We start from the raw sequence: 25,292 nt of genomic DNA on the forward strand, positions 1-25,292 counted from the left end.
TTTTACCTTAACATGAGTCTTGATCTAGATCCAGCTGGGAGTCACTGTGAAGCCATGCGTGGTGTGGGTTGTTCCACCACAATGGGATGAGATTATCTGTGTCTCTAGTGTAATAGTCTCAGACCAGATTACAAGACCATCTGCTGCAGTGGTGCCAAAACCACAGCAAGTGAAGGCAATTAAAGCACCATGATGGGTTTATGTGCTGTGTAGTGGAAGAGTGTTGGATTTGTGTCTAAACTACTCTAAGTACTGCGCTGAGATTAAAACTACACAACGGAGGTGTTACCTGTGTTTAAGAGTCCCAAAATCCTGCCCTGCTGATCATGTTCTTTGATGAGAATGTCCATTTATCAATATTAAATATATTAATGTATTTAGGATAGCAGTAAGAGGACATAATTCCTACTTTATGTGTGTGGATCAGACATTGTGACATGCTCCCTCCAGAGCCAGTCTACTGGATATTACATTACATTTCTGCCAAGTCCTTTCTGCTAGATGCCACTAAATTTAACACACTGCACATTTTAAAGTTAATGGTCTTTATTGGGTTTCAGTACATTTACAGTTCAATAACTCCAGCAAAAGTAGTTAATTGTAACAGCATTACATTCAACCAACACATTGTCAAATGGAGAGGATGTTTTCAACCGACTCGTGGATTTAAAATTAGCTTTGTTACATAGATTAAGATGTTGAATCTGCCAGTTACGTTTCAGCCATTGAATGTATATAAGAAATGGACGTAACATCCGTAACGTCACCCATTGGTTTGTGGACTGCTGCTCGGAGGCCAATAGTTTCGGACATGAGCAGTGCCATCTTGAAAATTTCAGGTGCATGCTGGGAAAAATAGAAACACGGATTCTACTTATATGGGCATCAGGAGGAGCATGAGGCGCCCTCCTGAACCTGTGAACCAATCAACCTGTCAATCACGACGTAGCCACGCCCTAATGCATACCCTGCTTTATCGTCAAATATAAAATCAGGGAGGCCAAAATGTCACAAATGAACATCATACTGTATTGCAGCTAACACATTTTGAAAATGTTTTAGAAATCAAGTGAGAAGTTGGTGAATTCTCCATTGTCTTGTATAGAGACGGAAGTCCTTTTGACACCAAAACGGTCGCCCCCTGGTGGCCTTTTGATAGAATGCAGTTTTAAGTTACTTCCGTGTTGGACTCCGCTCAGAGGACCGGAACTCCCCGCCTGGTTTCAGCCCGCAAAACTGATGTTCACCAGCTACAAATAAAAGTCTGCTTTAGGTCATGCCTATCTGAAATCAAGGATCATATTTTTATGTTTTGCACATACGTATTTATATTGTGGCTTCTCCCAGTTTGGCCTCTCAGGTTGAATGTCCTGATTTTTTTCACCTGTTCCAGTTTGTATACAATCCAGTTAGGTGACTGCTGTATTTCATCCGGAGAGAGGCAGTTTCCAGAAACGCTGATCTTCATTTGTTGAAATAAAGCCATCAGTGTAATCAGTGTGTGGCTTTTCCCATTGTTTCTGACCTCTGCAACTACTGAATCCAGGAGTATTGACGTAGTAATCTGCATATCTACCTTTGCCAAATCATATTAGAAAACCCCAAATCATTGCACTTTACCATAATCACATAACATTTAGGTTTTTTCGTAATTTAATGTATGTTAGGCATCCCAGGGACAGGGGGATAGGCAGACATTCAAACCTCACATCTGGCCATCATATACTCTGATATTACAGGGTTTTACTCTGTGAAAACGAGTCCCCCCCCTCGCCCCGCTCGGCAGGTATTCATTATGTAAACAGGATGAGTCTACGAAATGTTCAATGTACAACAGGCTTAATGTTTCATCAAATGTAACGCTGGACTTATTCATGGAGGCTAATGTTCAGAATAATCTCTTTGTATTCAGGGGAATTACTTTGTGAGATGTTTGCTATGACTTGGTTACTCAATGCACTGCTGTCACAAATTTACCAGGTAGTGAAATTTGGGATACAAATACTTATATTATTATAAGAAAGTTAGACTAAAGGCTTTACTGATTGCTCACACTGTCAGACCCTCATTCTAATTTCTGAATTGATGCTCATATCAGGGTTTTGTACACCTGTTGGTAAGCAGCCCACATCTGGTACCACTATAAAATGAGAATACATATACACATAATAAGAAAAAAACATGACATGTATTTCATTTCTTAATCAACAATCTAAAGGTACTCCAATATTCAATATATTCAAGTCTAGTTTAAAACTCCTTCCGACACAGCAGTTTATTGAAAAACAAAATAAAAACACACCAATAGTCCACATTTCGAAGCCTTGTGGGATAGCATTTAATATGATAGTCAATTATGGTTGTGTTCTGTGTAGGTTGTATATACATTGTACCTACATGAGTTTGGTCAGTGTTGTTATTCACAGCTACAGGATTCAGATCAGAATAATCAGACTTCCTTCCTCTTCTATGTATATTTTTAAGCTTTAACCCTCTTATTTAATGGATTTCGGATTTGCCTCAGAAAACATGACAAGTTACATTCAGTTACATTTGCCAAACAAGTTCAAACAATACTGATTAAGCACCAGGTTTCACGGTATATAGTTTTTAAATCTCATGTCAAGTGGGACAGTCCTACTCTGGTGGTTTGTATGCACACCCAGTGACTTCTACTGGACACTTATATTTAATTGTGCAGCTCTTCTAGACTTTCCAAATGTTATCAGACTGAATAGGTCCAATTCTGATAATGAAACAAGTCATTTTGTGGGGGTTGTGTGATGGTTAAAACAATTTATCCACCACTTTACAGTCGCATCAGAATAGGCCACATCAGAGCCTATGGCGTAAGCATGTCTACAATGTTTTTGTAGTTACTCTCACTGCCAGAAGGGGGAGACGGAGACAAAAGTCCAGAGGTGGAAAGTAACGAATTACATTTACTCGACTTTCCTGTAACTGAGTAGTTTTTTTGTGTACTTGAGTACAATATTTCAGTACTCTTTCTACCTCTGTAAAAGTCACTGTCTGAAAATGTTCACTTCTTGAGAGACGTCAGAGCCTCACTTCACAGTGAAGTTGGGGTGGATGAAATTGGCCTAAGTTTACCCGTCAGAGCTCCAATTCGAGTCAATTTTTACAGTAGGATGTCAGAAATGTGTTGCCTGGACTGCAGCATATGAGTCTACAGCCACACTAGAGTCTCTGTGTGGCGGCACATTCATAATACGCGTGATAACATGCTCACAGTGAAATACAAACATTACTGTAGCAGGTATTATATTTATAATGTTCACCATCTTAGTATAGTGTGTTGAACATTTGCTAATTAACTCCCAACACAAAGTACAGTTGAGGCAGAAGTTATGCAGGTATTTGATCATAAATGAAAGTATTAGTCATATTTTGACATTCACAGAACTCCAATTCATCCAGTATTTAACAAGAAAATGGCTCAAATTTGACAGAAGTTGGAAACAATATGATTTCTGTAGCAGATTATGTTTTCCTTATTTCCCATCTTGTTATCATAACCAGTCATATTTATGTTGCTGTCCCTTTGTTGTCCCCAGGAAGGGAATCATTTAGATCATTTTAAAATATTTGTTTATTCATTTGTCCTACATGAAATCTCAGACAACATTGATCTGACATTGGCAGGACTTGAGGAAACTGCATTTGACAATGACAACAATTTACCTGCAGTAAATTACAGCTCAAACCAAAGCAACATCTGTCATCTACTTCACACGCTCCTGTAAGTAATTTGTCTTCATTTGGCCGGTGCATCCCACTTCAGCGGACTATTAGACATGAAGAGATTTTCCCCGCATGCACACACATTATGGATGGATTTTCATATAAGACTGTGCATATTATGTCATGGTTCACTGATTGTAAAACATTTGATCTTATGTCTGTGGCTGCAATTACTCTGAGATTCGCTTGACATGAAATGCAGAAAAATCAGGGAATTGTAAACACTGGAAAATAATCTAATATCTTAGTAATCTTTTCTTATTAATATGCTCAGAGGAAGTCTGGACTATAATTTGCCATTTGTAATGGATGATATTGCTGGCAAAGATTTGTAGAAGGGGAGGAGCGATGGGGATAGATGAGCTGCAGAGAGTGAAGAGTGAAATAGTTCAAATGAAGCAGAGAAAAACAAAGAGTCGTTGCAGTGCAATGGGTTTCTATTGTTTCCCTGGAAGTAAAGAGAATGAATCCTTTAATCAAGGTGGTAGCGTATCATCAAAGTCGGCAGAAGGATGCACAGATTTCTCCTTTTCACCCAAGGAGACCCCAATTGCACCGAGATTATGAAGATTTGATATATCTGCTGGGAGGCGAAACACGGTGGCTACATATTGAAAGCCAGGATTAGTTGCCTTTTCATTTCATCTCATCTGGCCTGGCCTCGACCATGAGGCTAGAGCGCGGACGGCGGGCTTCTCTGGCAATCACCCTTAACTTTGTGGCATTCGCTTTTGCCTTATCAGCGGTCACCACCAGCTACTGGTGTGAGGGGACCAGGAAGGTGGTCAAGCCCTTCTGCACAGGACCGCCGCTGAAGGCGAAGCAGATCTTCTGCATCCGCTTCAACAGCTCAAACATCAACGACAGCCGATTGGTGCAGTACATCTTTGAGACTGGCGAGGAGAAGTTTCTACTGAAGAAGTTCCACACGGGCATATTTTTTTCCTGTGAGGAGGCCGCTGACATGAACGGTAAGACAACAGCATCAGCTAGGTGTTCAAAGACAGGAAGTGATGATGGAGGAAGCACTTTTTTAAAAGGCAATGTACAGTTTAGAAATATTCACCCCATCAACATATAAATGCTTACTGTGGGATGTTGCAGCAGTTTTAGTTTTCCACTAATTGTCTAAAGGATAAAGCTAAACCCAAGTAAACAGAAATATTTAAAACGCAAATTCACATATTTCTATTTTCTCTGCATTTCACCAGCAAATAACAACAGCAGGTGAGGATGCACTACAGCAAGTTTACTTGCAGTTTGAGTCAATAACTCCAGCTAATAAAATTGTCACAAAGTGGGACAGGTCCAGTGATTGTCCCACAGTGCTGAAGTATTAGACACTTAACTCTGCAAATATAGCTTCAGAAGACAATAGTAGGCTATCCTGCAAAGAAAACTGCAGTGAAATAAAACACAGTAGAAGTCTTCTAGCACGTGGTCATGCTCTGTTTATATAGTTTGAAATGTATGTGATCAGAAAGTCTCTTTAATAACTTTTCCATCAGGACCATAAGGACCTTTTGGGGTTTAAAGTGGTGATTTAATTGGCAATTTGCACATAGACTGATGAAATTAATTAATGCCACAGGAAAGTACAAGAAGTCCAAAATGTATCTGTTATATGGGTCAAAATGCAGAATAAGCAAATGCATTAATCATTTGTAAGATTCATTTTTTAACGTTGCTTGCGAAGCTACTCTCAGTCAGAACTGGATTAAGAATAATGTCTCTTAGCGTTGCATGCAAGCCATCCCATTTGGTTTCATAATCTCTGGTAATAAGACTAAAATAGAGGAAATGAGAGTATAATATAAGGATATAATATAAGGATTTGCATGCAACCTTTAACATACAGTGCTGACCAATATGAGCAGTATATGCAAGATCTGCCCTAACTTTATAAATGTAACATTGTACAGCTCATATTAAGTCTCCCTCCAAGTAAAAATAGAGAAACAAAACATCTACAGACAAACCCTGGATAATCCCCAGTGAATAATTGAATAACTGCTGGGGCTTTTTACTGGGATTTGGGCACATTTTCTCATTAATTGCCGGAAGCTCTGCATTCACCAGTCAATTCAGAGATTATCACCTGATGATAATCAATTCATATCCACAGCTGAGTCTTTCTCAGCTGTCTGTGTTTGTACAAATTCATTTCGCTGTCTGAAATGACTGTAATAATGCAATGTAATTTCCTTTTTAGACTGGATTTATCTATTTAAGTGCATTTATGATTGAGTATTTAATGTTTATACGGTTAATAAAACCTTACATAGTACATTTCATCTTATTTTATTTCCTGCAGATTAAATATACGTGATGTGCTGAGAAGATTTGGGGCAAATCTTAGCTGCTCATCTGTACAGTATACTGTACATTCTGTACATACAGTATGTTTCACGTTGCACAGATGAACATCCTGTAAATGCTGTAAATCTCTTTTCTTCTTCACCGTCTTGATGTTGTATTATGTTGAATTATACCTGCTGTTTTATTCCAATTCTGTTCACTAGATTGTTGTTCCTGCTGATTGTTATCATTTATTTGCATTCATTCTTTTGTATTAAAATAACCAAAGCAATCATATCTGACAGTGTAATAACTTTTGTTATTCCTATAATCGTGCAGCAAAAAAGTAAGAAAGAAAGTGTCATTCTTTCCAAAACGAGAACTGGTTTCACTGTTGATTGTTTCTTTTGTCTGATCGCAGGGTTTGACTGTCGAGACTTCTCAGAGATTGCACCTGAACATGAAAGAGGTTGGTAAAATTATGGAAATATAAAATGTTAAAACATGAGTAAAATGTATGACTGTCAGAGTTTAATTTAGTTACGCAATCGATCAATCACATATTTACAAGGACCCCAAATTAAAGTGATGTTTTGCACAATTTGTGAAATATGTACTAAAAGTGATATAGGACAAAATACTCCAATACAGCCAATGACCCACACACTTCCTTTTTTAATTTATCTTCAGTCTACCAGGAGCTAGTTCTCATACCAATACAGTGAAATTGTATTTTTGCAAGCCTTGCATGTTATGAACATCTAACATCAGTAGCTGTTGTCATGATTTTATAAATCCTGACGATCAGGTTGAGAATCTCAGACCTGAGATGAGCAGACCTTCGACCATGCAGTCAGATTCATGCCTGCCTTCAGACAAGCGGGATTATTCAGCGGGGACACGGTATTATTAAGACAACATAACTTAATTCCATCTCCCTCCTTTCCTCCCTCTCTCCGTCTCTCTTCTGTTTTTCCCAGGAGTCCTGTGGTTGTGTATAGTGGCGGAGAGTTTGTACCTCACCTTGCTCTTCGCAGGCGGGATTCTGATGACCCTGGAGCAGTGTCCCTGCTTTAGTGTCATGAACAAACTGAAGCTCAGTGCCTTCGCTGCCATGTGCACAGCCCTGTCAGGTAATACTGCAAAAGAAGCTCAGGTGTTTTTACTTCTTTTTTTTTTAAATCCATCATTGTGTTATTCAAACAAGTCTGCAGCAGGCATATGTGGTGTGTGGTGTTTGTGTGGGTTTTGAATGACAGCGGTTGATGCGGACCTCCCACTGCCGTGATAAAGCTGGTACACATAGAAATCCCGTGGTGAGTCTGATTGGAGTTACAGTTATACAAACATTGCTTGGAGGCAGAGCTGTTCTGGAGGAAGGAATATTCTCATTGGTCGAGGTAAATCTCAGTGGGAAGGCCCAGAGACCTGTAGGTTCTCTGGCTAAGTTGGAATGAATCACAGTGCAAAAGACTGCAGACTGATCTATACAGTAGGTACAGTATGTGAATAAAGTCAAATATTCTGCTGATATAAAGCTGATGATAATTCCTTCATGATAGTAATTTAGTTTACTTAATTCATGCATTAAGAAAACATTTTGTAAACCAAAAATGACTGATTGTTTGTCCACTTGGAGATAGCTGAAACAAGACTTAAACACAATATTGACATTGATACAATCTTTAAATTGATATGTTGAACTTATTTCCACATCCAGCGGTTACGGAGCAACATTATCATTAATTTGGAATCATGTTTCTGTCCATCTGGTGAATGTAAGTCCAATATTCACTCTCTTTTAGCTCTACTTTCTGCTCTCTACCAACTCCTGAGGGAAATAGCTGCTAAATGCTCCACTACAGTATGTTCACCAGCTAGTAGGGCTGTGCAATATCGGCAAAATCAAATATCACAGTAATATTTACAGAATTAGATTTTTCATAAATAATCAACAATAAGTTCAGAAAATTACATCATTTTACTGTAATGCAGCCTTTAAAAGCAGGAAAAGACAACACAAATGCCATATCACAATATTTTGATATCCAAAATCTAAGACAACATCTAGTCTCATCATGATATGGATATAATATTGATATATTAACCAGCTACCAGCTAGTTGTTAACTAGGTGCATTTCCATCCATGTAAAGTGTTTGTGCAACACTATAGTATGAGTGCAAACGTAACATGTAAAAGAATAGTGAAAGATTGTTTCATTAATCATTTGATGAATAGTTTGTTCATAATTTGAAGACATTAACTGTTTTTAGCTACAACTCAAAAAAAGCCTGAGAGTTTCACACTGAATGATGCTGAGATAATATTGTACCAAATGGCACATGCACAAAATTGTGCATGTAAAAGCACCATTTCATATTTTTCTGCCTTCAATCTGGATTACTTAATGAGCCTCCATGTTTTTGGAATAATGTCTGAATTCCAAAAAGCTTCTATTCATCCGTGCTTTGTGGGTAATGAATTCAGTACATTCATGCGAGTCGCTGCCATTTCTAAATAGCTCTCATCACAGCCGAGTTGAGGCGGAGTAATGGGGCTGTATCATTAGCTTCAGATTGATTCATATGGTAATTATGTTCTTAATTATGTCAGAAAATAGTGAAAAAGGCAATTTACAAAGTCCACAAGCTAAAGGGGATATATTCAAAATACATTTATTCTATTCAAACAACAGACCATACAGAGAGTTTACTATTATATACAGCAGGGAAAAGCATCAAATCCTCTTGGTTGGCATTTTTGCTTGAAATATAATTGCAGAATGGTTGCTGATTAATTTAATGCCAAGCAGATGTATGCTTTGATTTCATACAAAAATCCCTTTAAAATCCCTTTATAGTAAACATGGGGATGCATCTTTGTGAAAGGCAACTTTGCAGTAAAGAAAAGGATCAGGGCAGCAGGTCAGACTAGCTGATGCAGGACCAGCGAGCATCCTGAGCAGCGAACTGTACTGTGTCCACTCGCTGCCTCGGAGGATTTGCTGGTTTGTGTACTAATCGGATTGGAGCCGGGGCAGTGGTTTTGGGCCGTGCCAAGACCTGCCCAGAGGAGCTCCCTCCCACCCACTCTACTCCCCCATCCCCTGACCCTCATCCCCCCCTGTTGTGATGAGTTAATCCCAAGAAAAGCAGCTGTGGTGAGACAGACTGCTGGATGAGAGAAGGCCAGCATCCGATTGGGGGGGGGGGGGGGGGGGGGGGGGGAGAGAACAGAGGCACCGGCCAGTCCCACAATCTGTCTGAATGTCACACACATCCCAGTTTATCCCAGTCACAGCATGTTTCATCTGACTCCAACATTGTGTCCTGTTTTCAAATTGAAGCTCAGTTTTCTCTCTGTAAATATTTGTTCCTTACAAATCTGCTCATGTGGAACAAAACTACAAACAGTGAATGTCATTTTCTATTTATTACCACATACAAGATATTTATGAGTTCTGCACAGTTAAAATCTTTAAACAAAATGTAAATAGTGTCAGTTTTAAATTAAGAGAAACTTCACACTAAATCTTGTATGGAAGGAAAGCATTGCTCCATTGTCCTCTGTGGGTTTAAGGATTCAAAACTGTTATACTTCATTACATTACATATGGTGTTCTGTACTGCAACAGGTGGTGACAGAGCGCACAGCTACCTCTACATTAATTACCTTGGGTGTAGTTACTCCCTGAATTAATTACTCTTTGAGAGCCATTTATAAGGGATTGTTATTAAATCTAGTAGGAGCTCAGTGAATGGCTTATTGAGTGTTTGCTAAACAGTTATTCTCATTTTCAATTAATCTGCAGATTATCTTTTTAATTAACTGATTTATTGATTGGTCTTTAAAATATAAGAAAAATGGAAAAATGCCCATCACAGTATCCTAAAAGTCCTATTTTTTTCTGACCAACACTACCAAACCCCAAAATATTCTATTTGCTACAATGTAAGACAATACAAGGAGCAAATTCTCACATTTGAGAACCTAGAACCATCAATCCCCAATTACCATATTACTCCCCTTGTTAATAGAAAAAAAGTCATTGGAGTGTATATGACTGCACATACACTGATATTCTCTTGTTTTCAGGCCTTTGTGGGATGGTGGCCCACATGATGTTCACCACCATTTTCCAGCTGGCTGTAGCTATGGGGCCAGAAGATTGGAGGCCTAAGACCTGGGACTACAGCTGGTCTTATGCGTAAGAGATTCTTACTTCTATTGTAAAAATGTGTTATTTCAGCTCGTTAGTTTAACACAAACAACAAATGGTGCAGAAAATACCAATCTCTATTCATTGGGGCTATTTTGCAAGAGTTTAATCTTATATTATCCCAGTTTGTTATTCTGTCTGCTGATTAATTGATCCAAAGTCTGATATATCTTATTCCTCTGTGCCGTAGACCTCTGCTCCTTCATTATGTAGAATTTGGCCATGTTAGTTTGCTCCAAAACGACTTTAAAGACTAATAACAGCGATTGCATTTTCATTGTCCGGAGAGTAGTTCTGTGTAGTTCTTTGTAACTGAGCATATTTACAGTACTTCATAAGCTTATTTTGCTACATATCACAACTTCTTGACCTCATCCTACATTGAACATTGTAAATACCTTTGGCATGAAGTCAAGAGATTGTGATATGTAGCACAACAAGCTAGTTAAGTGCCTGGCTTACACAACAGGGAGGGTGAGAACATGATCACTGTTATTAGTCTTTGGAGCCATTATAAACTAACACGTCCAAACTTCTCCAAGCCAAAGAACATGCTGCAACGTAATTCTATGGCACAGAAGAATAAGATATATCAGGTTTTGGATACACACAACAATTAATTTAACTAATTTAACTACTTCTACATAGTTCATTCATTGTTGGTTTGGCTTTGCACATGAGACTAGAGGTGCACATACTGGGCCTGATACTGTTTTCAAACCTCTCCTCAGCTTAGCTTGGGGCTCCTTCGGTACCTGCATGGGCTCGGCCGTGACAGCGCTGAACAGGTACACAAAGACAATCATAGAGTTTAAATACAAACGGCGGAACATCGAGAAGAACCTGTTGGTCAAGCAGAAGATGATAGAGCTGAATATCCCCGAGCAGATGTGGGACATGTACCTGACGGCTGCGCCCGCTTACACTGAGGCCCCGCCAGAACTGCCAGTCAATGGCAATAAACCATCCACAGGCACAACAACATATGAGGTCGAAACGGACAGTGCACCAGAACAACATGGAGAGGTATACTGCTAAAAATGGAGTCACCATCCCTGTCCCTGTGCCCCACTGGAACCCTTTTTCGGGCTGATTTCTTTGACCTAGATTGGTCCTTGTTCCTGGATGTAAAATTCTAATACAGGAGAATATTTGTTTGTTTTGTTCCTTGCCAATTATCAAATGCATGTCTGCAAAGCCGGAGCCTACAATCTTCCTCCGGAAATAATGTAGCATAGTCGGCTTTGACACAACATGCATTTCATCAAATCTTTCCATCGGATATTATTTGTGGGAGGATGGGACGAAGGCTGCAATTTCAACGTCTTCACACTAAGCTGTGGCGAGCTCCAGGATGCGCAGACTACAGCTGCAGCACAGACACTTTAATATCTGTTTCAGTGTAGAAGATCTTTTGTTGAATTAGCCTTTTAAAGTCAAGTTGTATCAAAGTTTTACTCATCTTATCGGGGACGAGGCTTGGTGACCTGCTTAATAACAGAGACGATGTTTGGGATTGGACCAGAAAATGATCTCACTGAAAACATTACTGTGCTATACCTTAACACAAGAGAAGAGAGATTGTGCTTGTCAACAAAAACATCTTTTATGTGTCTCGAGGCAACACTGAATATTCTAATCACGGCTGATATTCAGGAGCAGATGGGTTGAGCTTTCTTCCCCAAGCTGTGTCTGTGCTCGGTTCATCATGCTGATCTTTTCAGGGCTGAAAAGATCAGCCAGCGCTTGTTGGTATATTGATGATCACCACTTGGCAGGCATATATACAATTCATGCATATGCAAGCACGTCTGCAAATATGCTTATGAAATGATGATACATAGATGATATGTGTTAACAAGATGGTTGCATATATTGCATCCTATTTTAAATCCACCAGCAGTATTGTCTCTGTGACTTTAATCTTTTTTTTTCTCCATGGTTTAATTCTGTCAGATTGTTTTAAAAACATTAACTTTGTATCCAATTTTAAATCAGAAATTTAGCTTTATGTGTCAACTCGCTTCCCTTGAAACTGTCATCTTTGATGGTCACATCTCATATGATTTATAAATGTATTTCTAATGGGATCTTTGATCTGTAATGGATGTTGAACATTTTCCAATCTGAGAGATATAAATCAAACATTGACAGACCAAAATGGGTGTGAAGGGAAATCTTCAATGAAGTAAGACTGACATCTATTGGAACGACAGTATATGATCCACCGATTGTGACTGATTTTTTATTTCAAACACAACATAGAAAAACATGTTCTGCAGCAACAGATTATGCAGTATACCACTATATCACTGAATATGTAAATAAAATGTGGTTCACACCTCTCATGGCATAGTACAGTATATCTTCATCCAAGAGGCAAACACTGTGATTATTGTTCGACTTGTTCTTTACTACACAGCTGTGGCAAGCCAGTGACTTTTGAGCGTGAAAACCTGACACTGTGGATCAGTAGAGCCACCGGCGGAGCTGCCGTAGTGGCAGAAATAATCTCATTAGGTGGCAAGAATCCAAGATATACAGTGCTCGCCTTACATGCTCATTTCTTCTTATCTTCTAGGCTCATGGTTAAGTCGTAGCTAAAAGAAATTTAAACCCTACACGCTGTAAAAGTAATGAATAAACTGTTGAAATAGTTAGCCAAAGGTAATGGATAAAACAGTCAAAATTATCATAACAACAGTAACCACTGCAAAGAATTAATAGTATTCTTAACACATTGAAATAATCAGTTCAATGAAGGTTGAGGGTTTAGATGAGGCGTTACTTGAACTCATCCAACAGAGCTTTGGGGGTACGTATGAATAAAAAGGAGCCTCTTCCACTTTCACATTTAAAGAACCACTTTTTTGAAAGCTGTACAGTCGTTACCCTACACAGTGTTCAAAAACATTCAAGATAGTATGCACACTTTATAAATAGCAACAGTTTGTCTTTATGTCAGCACCTTTGGGCTCATGTATCTGCCAGTTAGCAGATGTTTTCCAAAAAAGGTCAGATTTCCAACTTAACCTTAAATCTGAGAAACATCCTGCAACACCCCTGAAACACTACAGGTGTGACTACAGGTGTCTACTTCAGATATAATGAAACCCTTTGAGAGGCTGCTTGTCAGTAAAGGCAGAACATCAGACCCTCAGCTAAGGAGTCAGCATACATCTCCAGTTTTCATACCCAGAATCACACAGACATGGACACAGCCATCACTCACCTGCTCAACAAGGTGCTGCAAAGGCCAGGAAACACGGAGAGAGTCACACTCTTTGAAGTCATCATACCTTTCAACACTAATGAGAAGCTCCTGCTGAGAGACGAGCTTGCAGGTGGACGACATCCAACAGCATCGGTAATTACAAAGTGACAGTTTGTTCACTGCTAGAACAGCATGTTAGACAGTTGTAATCTTCTTTTTTCCCCCAGTTCTTCAGATCCAACTCAGTCACATCCAGAGAATCCCAGAGGATTTGTCTTTTAAGGTATACATTAAAGGAGGCAACGGGGCCTGGTGCAATGACCTAGTAAGGCTGTAGAAGAGCCGAATACTTGCGAGGCGGCTCAGGTCTTCAAAGAATCCCAAAAAAGGTGTGGTAAAGGTAAGTTTCACAACATTTCTGATCTTAAAACAACAGTGATCATTGAAACTGGTTTTTAACCCTAACCCACTTACAATGTAAGTAATGGGGGACAAAATCCACAGTCCTCGTTAGTCAGTCAGATGAAGTTAATATCTCCCAAAGGTCTTTTTTGTGTCTCAGTGGACAGTGTTTTCCTGTTCAGCTGCAGTGGAAGTAGAGCAACAAAAACAAGGAATTTGGCACTAAAATAACTAACTTTAAAATACATCGACTTGATGTTTTAATAATTTGGTTGGCTTCACATTAGCTTCAAATACACTTTACGTAGGGATCTCTTCTAATGTTCAGTATGAATAGGAGGAATTATTTCAGCCAGAAAAACATGTTCCACTGTTCATTTGGGCCCCTGACTGTTGTTGTAGGACAAACTTGAAATATTGTGAACATATCCTTTAATGTCCCCCATATGTAGACCTATTTGTTATATCTGCATGTGCATTATAAATAACTTTGCTTAATGCTATAATGAGTAATTACTTGACACCAATATACGCAGAGAAGAAAAGATTGTTTTTATTGTCAAAAAATATGTTTTTAGCAAGAAAAAGATACAGATTATACTGGCAAAATATTACAATATCAATTTCCATACATTATGGCATCATAAATATTTCAATGTCCCAACATACAATAATACAAATTACAACAGACCTGATACCAGACGGATCAGAATTAAAAAGTGCAATCTGGCATAAAAATAAGCACCAATTTACTAGGTTCAGGTTGATAAAAGAAATCTGAATACAAATCATGCAGCCACTTCATCTTCAAACCCTGAATTTTCTGCAGAGATAATGACTATCTTTACTCACATTTATTCAGCATTCAACAGTGAATCTTTAAAAATAATACTAATTTCACTGTACTTATTCTCAATTGTTGTGATTTGGCACTTCAGTCTATGAATTACAAACAAATCCATTCAACAATCATCATTCATAACTTTTTGGATGGTGCACATTCTGCAAATCAAGTGCATTGTGCTTTTAATCCTCCATTTAGCCTCTGTAGAAATGTACAGTGAAGTACACAAGCTTCTAGTTGACTTGAGGTATGATGACATCTTTGAAACCTTTATGTGGATTTTCCTCAATGTATTTCTTGATGTACCAACAAGAGACATGAGCCTTGAGGTTTTCTTCAACCAGGAAGTTCAGAGCGGCCTGTAACAGGAAAAGAAAAATACACAAAATGTGGATTTGTTTGGGCCAGTATACAGTATGCCCGACACTCACACTTTCCAAAGCAAAGTTTAAATCTTACCTGTGACAGCTGCGCCGCAATACCCTGGCCCCTGAACGACTCTGGCACATATGTTGACATTAGGTCCACCTCCTTCTCCCCTGTGAATTTGTACCGCAGCACCGCACATTCATCGGCGCCTGAACAGAGGACATGGAAGATTTCACACCACAGTTAAAATGATAGGAATCCCAGTTTACAGATGTGCAAAGTGAGCTGGAGGCATGAAGCAGCTGCTCATAGGGCCCCATAGCTAACAGGGGGCCCCATAATCAGCAAATTATTCACTGTAAATATTTTAACTTTTGGGTTAAATTAACACCTTAGCTCTTATTTATATTATCTCTCACTTACAACCTGTTTTATGTAGGTTTAATGGAGTGGAGGATCACTACACCAATGCCTCTACTCTTTGACAGAGGGGTGATGATGCCATTGACAGGTGACCAAGTGAGTTAACTGATGATATCATTTGGGATAATGTATGCACACAACTCAACATAATAAGATAGGTCTAATCGTTTTTAGACATGTTAATGCAGAATAGTTACCATAGCTTTAAATTGAATGCAGTGGGGCAAACGGAGTGGAAATTAACTTCTGTTTAGGGCCCACAAAGTAGAGTATATGATTGGATTAACCATGTACTGAGAGAAAACTGTTAAGATTACCATACCAAACCTACTTCCGGAAATATAGGTTTTTAGGTGGCTCTCCTTTACCTGCGACGTCTTTGCTATGTGGCCAATTATCCAAAAAATGTAATACAAATCTGCTGCATTGGCGAATAATATATGCGCCGAACTGTTAGGTAATACTAGACCAATCGTGTAATCTACGAGTCATTCACATAAATTGTGAAAATTTGCTCTCGAACGAAGCTACCTTAAATTCTCATATTTTTAAATGGAGTTTCGCTGATCCTTTTCTCCTTACTAAAAAAGAGCCAAGCTGTTAATATGTGCGTAAAATCCAAATATCTACAATGGAGCAGCTGTTGTGTGATTCTCACTGGAAATTAATCCACTGAGCTGAAATGTGCTGCAGCAGGCCCCGAGTATACACCGGGCTCCCTCACAGGATTCAACCCGGCGCCGGAGCTTGAAACCCGGCCTCTGTGCTCTTACCAGCCCCGCTGTCCGGAGAGACACTGAACCGCTGGTTCTGTCGGTCATGATCCACCGTCAACCTGCAGCTGGAGCTCAGTGCAGTCAAAGCGGTCGGGTAGGATTTCACTCTCCAAGTCAACGCAGTGAGTCTGGAAAATATTTTAAACGCCATTTACGCATGAAAAGACACGTAATACTAAACAGCGTGTAGTAGTGATTATACAGAACGGCCACTAGAGGGCGCCAGCTGCTCACAACACAGTCACTATAATTTTTAATGACCTGTCCTTGACCTCTACACTTAAAAAAAATGTGGCTTTTACTGCTCAACCACAAGCCACAGCACAACCACAGACATGATTTAATGATGAGAAAAGTATTTTTTCATTTCTTTTATAGGTTTTTTTTTGACATATGGTTGCACTTCAGTATATGTATGTCTGATCTTTTTTTTCTTCCAGTACAGGATGTGTGGTCTTGGTGCCTTAGATAAATAAAAATAAAAAAGTACTTAAAAAAAAAAAAAGAACATTTATATAACTGGGACTGACACATAAATACTTTATTAATATTCTAAATGTAATCAAGTCCATAAACATATGAAGATATATGACATTTTCCTCACGATTGACTGATTCTCTGCAGTCCTATGATCATTTTGAATCAGGTCCATTTGTCGAGCTGTATAATATGCAGAAAACAAGACTTTCTGATGGAGAAACTCGAGCAACATAACTGTTAATCTTCCAACAAGATACTCATATGAAGTGTAGAGCTATGTTTTCTCGATTAAAACACCAGAAATGAATGAAAAATATCCATCCCAGATTGACAGAGCTCAAGGTGACTTGTTTAAATGTCTTTATTTTGTCTGACTATAAGTCCAAATCCCAAATATATTCAATTTACAAAGACATAAAACAGAAAAAAACAGCAAATTCTCACATTGGGGAAACTTGAAAGCATTTCTTTCTTAGTCAAAACCATAAATCTATTATCAACATAGTTGTTGCGTAATTTTCTGTCAATCAAATGATTAATAGACCGCTCATTAAAGCTCTAATGAGGTGTCCTTTGGTTGTCATTACAACTCATTATGACCCATTATTTTGCAATTAACACAAACCTGTATGTACTTGTATGCGTTCAGTACAAGCCAAAAATGATAATTTGACTCATAAATCAAAATTTAAGACCATATTATTGTCAATACATGTAAGACCTACACTCAAACGCTTTAAAAGAGACTCTGGGGGCTTAAATCTTAAATCTATTTTGAAAGATTTAATTAAAAACAGGGCAGTATATTATTAATATTTTTTCTTTTAGATTGTCAGCATGGACAGATGGAGGATTGTGAATAAAATGTTCTTCACAGACCTTGCTGTCATTTCCACCCATCCTTTATTCTTAATTTTCACATCTTTCACACTTTTGTTTCACCTTCACCAGAAAATATTGTGTCATAAATATCCACAGTCATTATAGTGTGAGGCTGCGTATGGCAGCAGCAACAGTGCTACATCTTGTCAGCGACAGCAGCGTTGTTCACTCCTGCAGCCATCACAGCGAAGAACACATTAGGGAAGAAGGACCTGGCATAGATGGCAACCTTGGGGAGCGAGGGAGCAATTACCACCTCTTTCCTCTTGTTGTTTAAAGTCTTCACAATCTCAGTGGCTGCTTCATCAGGAGAAACGCCGAGCGGCTTCTTAGTGTACAACACTGCAAATGGAGAGGCAAGAAATAATTCACTTGAGGGCAATAGATGAGAAAATGTTCTGTGACATAATTTAATCCTCCTGTTGTCCTCGAGTCAAGGAAGGAAGGGAGGAAGAAGGAAGGAAAGGAGGGAGGAAGGGAGTAAGAAGGAAAGAAAGGAGGGAGGGAGGGAGGGAGGGAGGAAAGAAAGAGAGAAGGAGGAAGGGAGGAAGGAAGGAAGGAAAGGAGGAGAGAGGGAGGGAGGTAGGAAGGACAGAAGGAAGGAAGAAAGGGGGATGGAGTAAGGAGAGAAGGAAAGAAGGAAGGAAGGACAGAAGGAAGGGAGAAAGGAAAGAGAGGAAGGAAAGAAAGAGAGAAGGAGGGAGGGAGGAAGGACAGACGGAAGGAAGGAAGGGAGGAAAGAAGGAACAGTCAAAACAGACGTGGTCAATTTGACTGACACAAAGGTTAAGGGAAGAGTTTAAATTTAAAAAAACCAAACAGTGAAGAGTATGTGTATTTCAGAATAAAGTTTGGTATCCTTCTGCCTGCTTTCTTTTAATTTTACTCACATGACCAGATGGATTTGGACGGAGCTGCCCCTGCTGCACATTTGCTGATGAAGGTGTGGTTTATGGTGCTGACGGAGATGCCGTACTCCTCCACTTCAGCCCTCACACAGTCAAAGAAAGCCTGAACTGCATGTTTAGAGGCTGCATCTGAAAAAAAACATAAAGTAACACCTAAATGTCTTCACTTCTAGATATTACAGCCATCTACACCTCATCATTACCTTTAACTCATTTTGAAGCACCAGAATTAGCCATTACTCGAATCTACATATCCCAACCATAGACTGTATATAAGAAATGGACGTAACATCCGTGACGTCACCCATAGGTTTGTGGACTGCTGCTCGGAGGCCAATAGTATCGGATCTGGGCAGCGCCATCTTGAAAATTTCCGGTGCATGCCGGCAAAAAAACAAAACACGGATTCTACTTATATGGGCATCAGGAGGAGCATGAGGCGCCCTCCTGAACCTGTGAACCAATCAACCTGTCAATCACGACGTAGCCACGCCCTAATGCATACCCTGCTTTATCGTCAAATATAAAATCAGGGAGGCCAAAATGTCCCAAATGAACATCATACTGCATTGAAGAAGGCTTTAAACTAGCGATTGAGACCATAAACACATTTTGAAAACGTTTACTGAGGTTAGAAATCAAGTGAGAAGTTTGTGAATTCTCCATTGACTAGTATAGAGACGGAAGTCCTTTTGACACCAAAACAGTCGCCCCCTGGTGGCCTTTTGATAGAATGCAGTTTTAAGTTACTTCCGCGTTGGCCTCATTTCAGAGGACCGGAACTCCCCGCCTGATCCCAACAGATTGGTTTTGCCAGGTTTTTTTGTTAGCTATCATGGATAATTAAAGATAATTGTTTAATATTTTAATTGCATAGTTCTAGTCCTTGTTGAATCACACGTTATAGCTTTATTCAAGATATGATTTGCTGTTTTAAAATAAGGACTTCAGCTACATAAGCAGATGATTGAACAGTAATTAATTGAAAAAATGTAAAATTAGGGGACACCAACATGACATCATATCATATTTATACAAAGGAGATCTTGTAGTAGACTAATATATCTTAAAAGTTGGACTTTATATTGATCTTGTTAACAAGTTTTAGTTAAGCATGTTGAATCAATTCAATCTGGACCAAAGAGGTGAATTTCCACAGAGCCACACAACTACACTCACATTAATTACGTACTTTACATACAGTAGCACCTTGAATAAGAATTTCTGTATTAAAACACTTTAACTCACATGTAGCGCGGAAGGGCACAGCAAGTTTTCCTTGAATGCTGTTGACCAGAAGCAGGTGACCAGTCCGCCTAGAGATCATGGAGGGCAGCACACCTAAAAAACAGAAATGTAAACTTCTCTGCAGGCAACAAAACACATATGACAAAACCTCAAAGCTATTATGATGAATTATCTCATCCATTGCAGACTGAAATGTAATTGAATAATCTACCTTTAGCCAGCGTGACTGGTCCGAAGTAGTTGTTGTCCATTAGTAGCTTGTCCATCTCCAAAGAAAGACTCTGTGCAGGTGCTTTGACTTTCATACTGCTGTTAAAGATGAGAATATCCAAGCAGCCGTAACACTCCAGGATCTCATCGATCGCCTCAGGCATGCTGTCCATATCTCCAAAATCCAGCAGCACCAGTTTAGGAGGAAACGTCTGAGGAGGAGAAGCAGTAGCTATAGATGGATAGTCATTGGTCATCATTTATTGTGTTTTAGTGGTGGTACTCACTACAGTGGGATCTGAAGCATTGGCCAAATTATCGGCAAGTTCTTCAAGTTTCTCCCAGCTTTTCCCACAGAGGATCAGCCTCGCTCCTCCTTTGTGAAACACACTCGCACATTCTTCAGTGATGAATCCAAATTAGAAAAACAAGACAGATAACAATGTAAAATCCAATCGGAAGATGCCTTTTTAGTTTAGTTTAGTTTTTTGTCTTTAACTACAAAGTACGTTACCTCTTCCAAGCCCGGATAAAGCATCACTTAAAACCACCACCTTATTGCGTACTGATGTTTTGGACAACAGGCCGACAATGAAGCCATAGAGGTAGAAAAATCCAGCTGTCAGCACGACTACGAAGGGCACCAAGAGGATTGTCCATAGTGGGTCCATCTCATGGAGGATGTCCTGAAAATGGGTTTTAATTTTTACATTAAATATGCAAAATGTACATAAAACAAGGGCATATCTTTGTAAAGCTCTCACAATATACCGTTTGACATTTGGGAAATGTTCTTACTGTATTTCCTCAAATAGAGGCCAAGGCCTTTATTAACAGGCTTATATTAAGGAAAGGCCTTTATTTTAGTTCCCTCTGTTTAATAAGTATATTTGCTCATTTGTTTTAGTACAAAGCCTGATTGTTTTCTGATCTGCTTCCATTTGTTCTGTTACATTTTTGGTACTACTTTATTGGTCATCCATGCCGAACAATAATTCTAGCATGAGTCCCACCCAGAACATTTTGGCATATGGGTAGCATGCTACGGATGTATTCTTGCTGGCTTATCCAAATTATTCTGGTTACCCATGTATTCATATAGTGTCATGGCCATCATTGTTATTTCTGTGATGATCTGCTACACTCAACACATGTACTCATAGAACTGGAGTTACATCCAGGTAACTACTCTTTATAATTAACTGGCATGCACATTATATAACAGGCACCAGGAGTTAATCCACCACTGTTTTTTCCCCTGGACTATTTCTTTGGGCCGGACATTGACCATTATCAGAGAGCCGGCTTTTGACTGACTACTATCTTTTATTTGAGGAGCTACGGTATTGACTTTCTAAGCAAGAGTTAGATGTAAAGGTTGAAACCACTCATATTTGTCTATCAAACAGCTAACAGCCAGTTACCCATAGATTAGCATAAAGACTAGAAACAGGGGGAAATAGCTAGCCTGGTTCTGTCCAAAGTTAGGAAAGTAAATCCATCTATCAACAACTTTAAAGCTCACTAACTATATTATTGTTTTATCCATACAAAAAAGGTCTGCAATGTGCTATTTTACAGGGGGGTTGTTCATTACACTTCATTACACTTTGAATTTTTTTGCAGATTAAACGAAGGAAACATGTTAATTAAGGTGCTTACAGGCCTTTAGTTGCCTTCGGACAGAGCCAGGCTAGTAGTTGCCCCATTTCCAGTTTTTGTGCTAAGCTAAGCTAACCATCTGCTGACAGTAGTTTGATATTTAGAGCTCAGACATGAGAGTGGCATCATTCTTCTCATCAAAGTCTTTACAAAAAGAACAATTTCCCAAAATATCAAACTATTCTTTTAAAAAAAAAAGGATAAACAAAACCCCTTACAAACCGATGTTGATGTCATCATTGTGAAAGTATGTTTAAAGACGTAAACATACTTTTCACATGGACAATGATTTTTTTTAATTCTGATGATGCATATGAGATGGGATGGGATGTCAAAAGACCGTTTAAGATCTAGTGAAAAAGGGAGCGTTTCATACCCACAAGCTCTCCGGCTCCGTTACATTGGCATCCATCTCACCCTCTACAACCATTTTTTAAATATATAGTAAATATATTCTTACAATTTCTGAAACAAAAACAGAGGAAAGGGTTTTTTAACCATGTTCTTTCATAAGCAATTAGAAGAAAAAGTAAATGATAAATACAACATCATTCATGTCTCTATATGGGATTTCTCTCTGCCTATAGATTACAACTTTTATATACATATATGATATACACACAGTCTTATGAGGTAAAATCACATTCCCCATTCATGAAACTGAACTTTTATTTGGACATCTGGCAGCTGATTGAATGTGTGAGGTCAGAGCAAGCATGATTTGTTTATCGCTTTGTACTAGTTCTGCTGTTTATTGTTGTTTTGAGCTCCTAATTGTCTTTATAGTTTCAGTTTATTTCCATATTAACCCTCCTGTTGTCTTCAGGTCAAGGAAGGAAGGAAGGAAAGAAAGAAGGACAGGAGGAAAGAAGGAATTAGGAAGGAAGGAAGGAAGGAAGGAAGGAAAGGAGGGAGGCAGGGAGAAAAAGAGGAAGGAAGTAAGGAGAGAAGGAAGGGAGGAAGGAAGGAAAGAAAGGAGTAAGGAGGGAAGAAAAGAGGAAGGAAGGAAGGAGAGGAGGAAGGAAGGAAGGAAAGAACGGAGTAAGGAGGAAGGAAGTGAGGAAAGAAGTATGGAAGGAAGAGGGAGCAAAGAAAGAGCAAAGGAGGGGAAGAACAAAGGAAAAATTAAATAAAGAGGAAGGGAGGAAGGAAGGAAGGAAGGAAAGAAAGAGATGGGGTCAATTTGACCCGGGAGGACGACAGGAGGGTTAAAGCTTTCATAAATCCAAACATGCAATGAAGTCGTGCTTTTGCAAACATTATGAGTATGAAGCAATTATTATATGCTCTAAAAATCTTGAATGTGTAACGGTCCAACTCTCAAATCCAACTTTTTAACTTCAAACCATATTTTAAGCTTTTCTAAACATATGTTCAACTTGACAGATGTCAGATTTTGTTTTATGGACTGTGAATGTGATTATATTAACAGATTGGTTTTCATAACCAGCTTGGACAAAACTATGTTCCCCATAAATTCTCTGTTTACTTTACAATGCCAGGTTTTTTATTATTATTATTATTAGATTGCAAATACTGGCACTCACACGTCGTAGTTTTGTCCAAATGGGCATTTGAAGATAACCTTTTGGTTTAGGATTACGATGCCAAGCACTGGGTGTTTGTCCAAGAAGGGGGTTTCTAAAAATAAACTGCCCTAGAAATAGATACTGTATCTCTCACAAAGGCTGAATGTCACAGAGTATTCACACACATTATTCCACAACAACGTCAAGAGATTCATTAACGTAACGAAAAACTGAAGAAGTGGAACAAAGAAGTGGAGCACTTGTCATTTTATGCTGCAGCCGTCCTGCATGAAATTAAATATTAAAAAACAAGTTGTCACTCAAAAATCCTGGTTGCACACTGAACTGGACCTTTTCCACAAGTGACTGACCACTAAAGACGGCAGATCACTTCTAGCTGACTGACCTCAATATTGTAAGACGTGAATTAACAGGCAGCACTTACTGCTTGGGTTTCTCAGGCCTCTGCAGGTATCTTGGACTCCTGATTAATTCCTCTCCTGAGGAGCTGTAGCTGCACGCCTCAGCTCATTCAGAGAGCTCCTACGACATGACAGCCGGCCAGCCCCGCTACAGCAATACTTTGGGATTTGAGCTCTTTTAATAGCAGCACAGCTGAGTCAGTTATTTTCCATGTATGTTGTCAACATGTTATGTTTAGAATGACAGGCGGGGGAGAGGAGAGGAGAGGAGAGGAGAGGGGGCCGCTGGGAAAGAGGTGTTTTCATTAGCTTCCTTTAGGCGTAATTTCTAATGTGCCTTACCTCATAGAAAATAATTATATACACACAAATACACACACACATGATGTTGAGGTGTTGATGGTGAGGTGTCTAAAGTGCCGTTAAAAATAAGAAATAATTACAAACACATCTTTGTCCTAATTTATATGCTAACACTTTATTTATGCTCCATTTTTCTTCTTTGCCCCCGATCACTCACAGAATCTATGCAAACCACTGGCACATTTTAATTACAAAGAATATTTTATTAAAGCTCCACTACTGTTTTTTTTGTTTTCGTTTGATTTGACATGTGTGTAAGATTGTCAGCCTGTGTTTAAATTTTATATTTGACCTTTTCTTGGTAAGGTGTGTAAACAAAAAAATATGTATAAGTGAATCCTAACATCAGCAGTTCTGCTTTGATTTTTTTTTTTACCCAACTAGGTAAAATATCTCTATATGTGTGTACCAGGTATTACTTGATTTAGTGACATTGTGGGGACCGTCCTCAAAAATGACAAAAGTCCTCATACTCATATTTGATGACTTGGTTTAAGGCTAAGTTACGATGAATGTGAGTCAATGTAAACAGCCCTCTGTGTGTGTGTGTGTGTGTGTGTGTGTGTGTGTGTGTGTGTGTGTGTGTGTGTGTGTGTGTGTGTGTGTGTGTGTGTGTGTGTGTGTGTGTGTGTGTGTGTGTGTGTGTGTGAAGAAATTAAAGCTGGAAGATTTTGTCAATCAAGTTATAAAGGTTACACACACACTGGCCGGATATTGACACCACCATCACAATAAAAGCATTAAATGAGTGAGTTCTTGTGCAATTTAAAACTTGAATGAATTACTGAATGAATGAGTGATTACACAGATTTCTATGTTTTCTTTATTGTTTTTTGCAACAATTGTGATGCAGATTTATTTCTTTATTTTGCTGCCTTGCACATTTGGTATCTTTAACGGATCCAAAAGTTTTAAATCTAAAGTCTGAATATCTTAATATTAACGTATTATTCTTACTGGTAGCTAAAGATGATTTACAAACATATACATACATACATTATTATTTACCAAGTCTTCTTAAAAGCATAATATACCCTTAATTAAGTACGTAATTATATTTTACATTCATCTTTTAACGTGTTTTTCTAGGTGTCTAATTAATTTCATTTCATTTCAGTTGGCTCTTCACTGACTTTATTTATACATCTGTGTAATCCAATTTGAGCTTATTGCTCCAACTGTGTAAAGTCAATCCATATATTCCTATTTTATTTTGACATTTTGACATATTTTCAAGTGAAACAGGACAGGCAGGCGGGACATAACGTTAGGAAGATTC

The 25,292-nt window shown here is 38.7% G+C and overlaps 3 protein-coding genes across 3 annotated transcripts; 1 reads left to right on the forward strand and 2 right to left on the reverse strand.

Moving 5' to 3' along the window:
- Positions 1–4,429: 4,429 nt before the first annotated feature.
- On the forward strand, positions 4,430–13,832 carry LOC133999271 (germ cell-specific gene 1-like protein). The gene is made up of 7 exons (XM_062438458.1): positions 4,430–4,733; positions 6,482–6,529; positions 7,041–7,193; positions 10,158–10,269; positions 11,013–11,307; positions 13,481–13,625; positions 13,723–13,832. The coding sequence occupies exons 1-7, from the start codon at positions 4,430–4,432 to the stop codon at positions 13,830–13,832; spliced, it is 1,167 nt and encodes a 388-aa protein (XP_062294442.1).
- A 1,142-nt stretch (positions 13,833–14,974) lies between these two features.
- On the reverse strand, positions 14,975–16,505 carry LOC133999272 (protein NATD1-like). The gene is made up of 3 exons (XM_062438459.1): positions 16,307–16,505; positions 15,201–15,319; positions 14,975–15,100 (listed from the first exon to the last, which is right to left on the reverse strand). Exons 1-3 carry the CDS (start codon positions 16,458–16,460, stop codon positions 14,975–14,977), a joined length of 399 nt encoding a protein of 132 aa, XP_062294443.1. The 5' UTR covers positions 16,461–16,505.
- Positions 16,506–17,673: 1,168 nt separating this feature from the next.
- dhrs7ca (dehydrogenase/reductase (SDR family) member 7Ca) lies at positions 17,674–23,741 on the reverse strand. The gene is made up of 7 exons (XM_062438639.1): positions 23,674–23,741; positions 20,552–20,723; positions 20,325–20,437; positions 20,039–20,249; positions 19,828–19,920; positions 18,562–18,708; positions 17,674–18,013 (listed from the first exon to the last, which is right to left on the reverse strand). Exons 2-7 carry the CDS (start codon positions 20,706–20,708, stop codon positions 17,808–17,810), a joined length of 927 nt encoding a protein of 308 aa, XP_062294623.1. The 5' UTR covers positions 20,709–20,723; positions 23,674–23,741; the 3' UTR covers positions 17,674–17,807.
- Positions 23,742–25,292: the final 1,551 nt, after the last annotated feature.

This window comes from Scomber scombrus, chromosome 18 (genome assembly GCF_963691925.1).
Source record: "Scomber scombrus chromosome 18, fScoSco1.1, whole genome shotgun sequence".
In the NCBI taxonomy this organism is placed as follows: domain Eukaryota; kingdom Metazoa; phylum Chordata; class Actinopteri; order Scombriformes; family Scombridae; genus Scomber; species Scomber scombrus.

Excerpts from the sequence above, each read along its gene's own strand:
- dhrs7ca (XM_062438639.1), bottom strand. The coding sequence starts at position 20,708 with ATGGACCCACTATGGACAATCCTCTTGGTGCCCTTCGTAGTCGTGCTG. Across the intron at positions 20,438-20,551 it reads TTTATCCGGGCTTGGAAGAG|AATGTGCGAGTGTGTTTCAC; the intron begins GTAACGTACTTT and ends TCATCACTGAAG. Across the intron at positions 18,709-19,827 it reads TGTGCCCTTCCGCGCTACAT|ATGCAGCCTCTAAACATGCA; the intron begins GTGAGTTAAAGT and ends GTTTTTTTTCAG.
- LOC133999272 (XM_062438459.1), bottom strand. The coding sequence starts at position 16,460 with ATGGCGTTTAAAATATTTTCCAGACTCACTGCGTTGACTTGGAGAGTG. Across the intron at positions 15,320-16,306 it reads CTCTCCGGACAGCGGGGCTG|GCGCCGATGAATGTGCGGTG; the intron begins GTAAGAGCACAG and ends TCCTCTGTTCAG. Across the intron at positions 15,101-15,200 it reads TTGCGGCGCAGCTGTCACAG|GCCGCTCTGAACTTCCTGGT; the intron begins GTAAGATTTAAA and ends TTCCTGTTACAG.
- LOC133999271 (XM_062438458.1), top strand. The coding sequence starts at position 4,430 with ATGAGGCTAGAGCGCGGACGGCGGGCTTCTCTGGCAATCACCCTTAAC. Across the intron at positions 10,270-11,012 it reads GACTACAGCTGGTCTTATGC|CTTAGCTTGGGGCTCCTTCG; the intron begins GTAAGAGATTCT and ends ACCTCTCCTCAG. Across the intron at positions 11,308-13,480 it reads CACCAGAACAACATGGAGAG|AATCACACAGACATGGACAC; the intron begins GTATACTGCTAA and ends TTTCATACCCAG.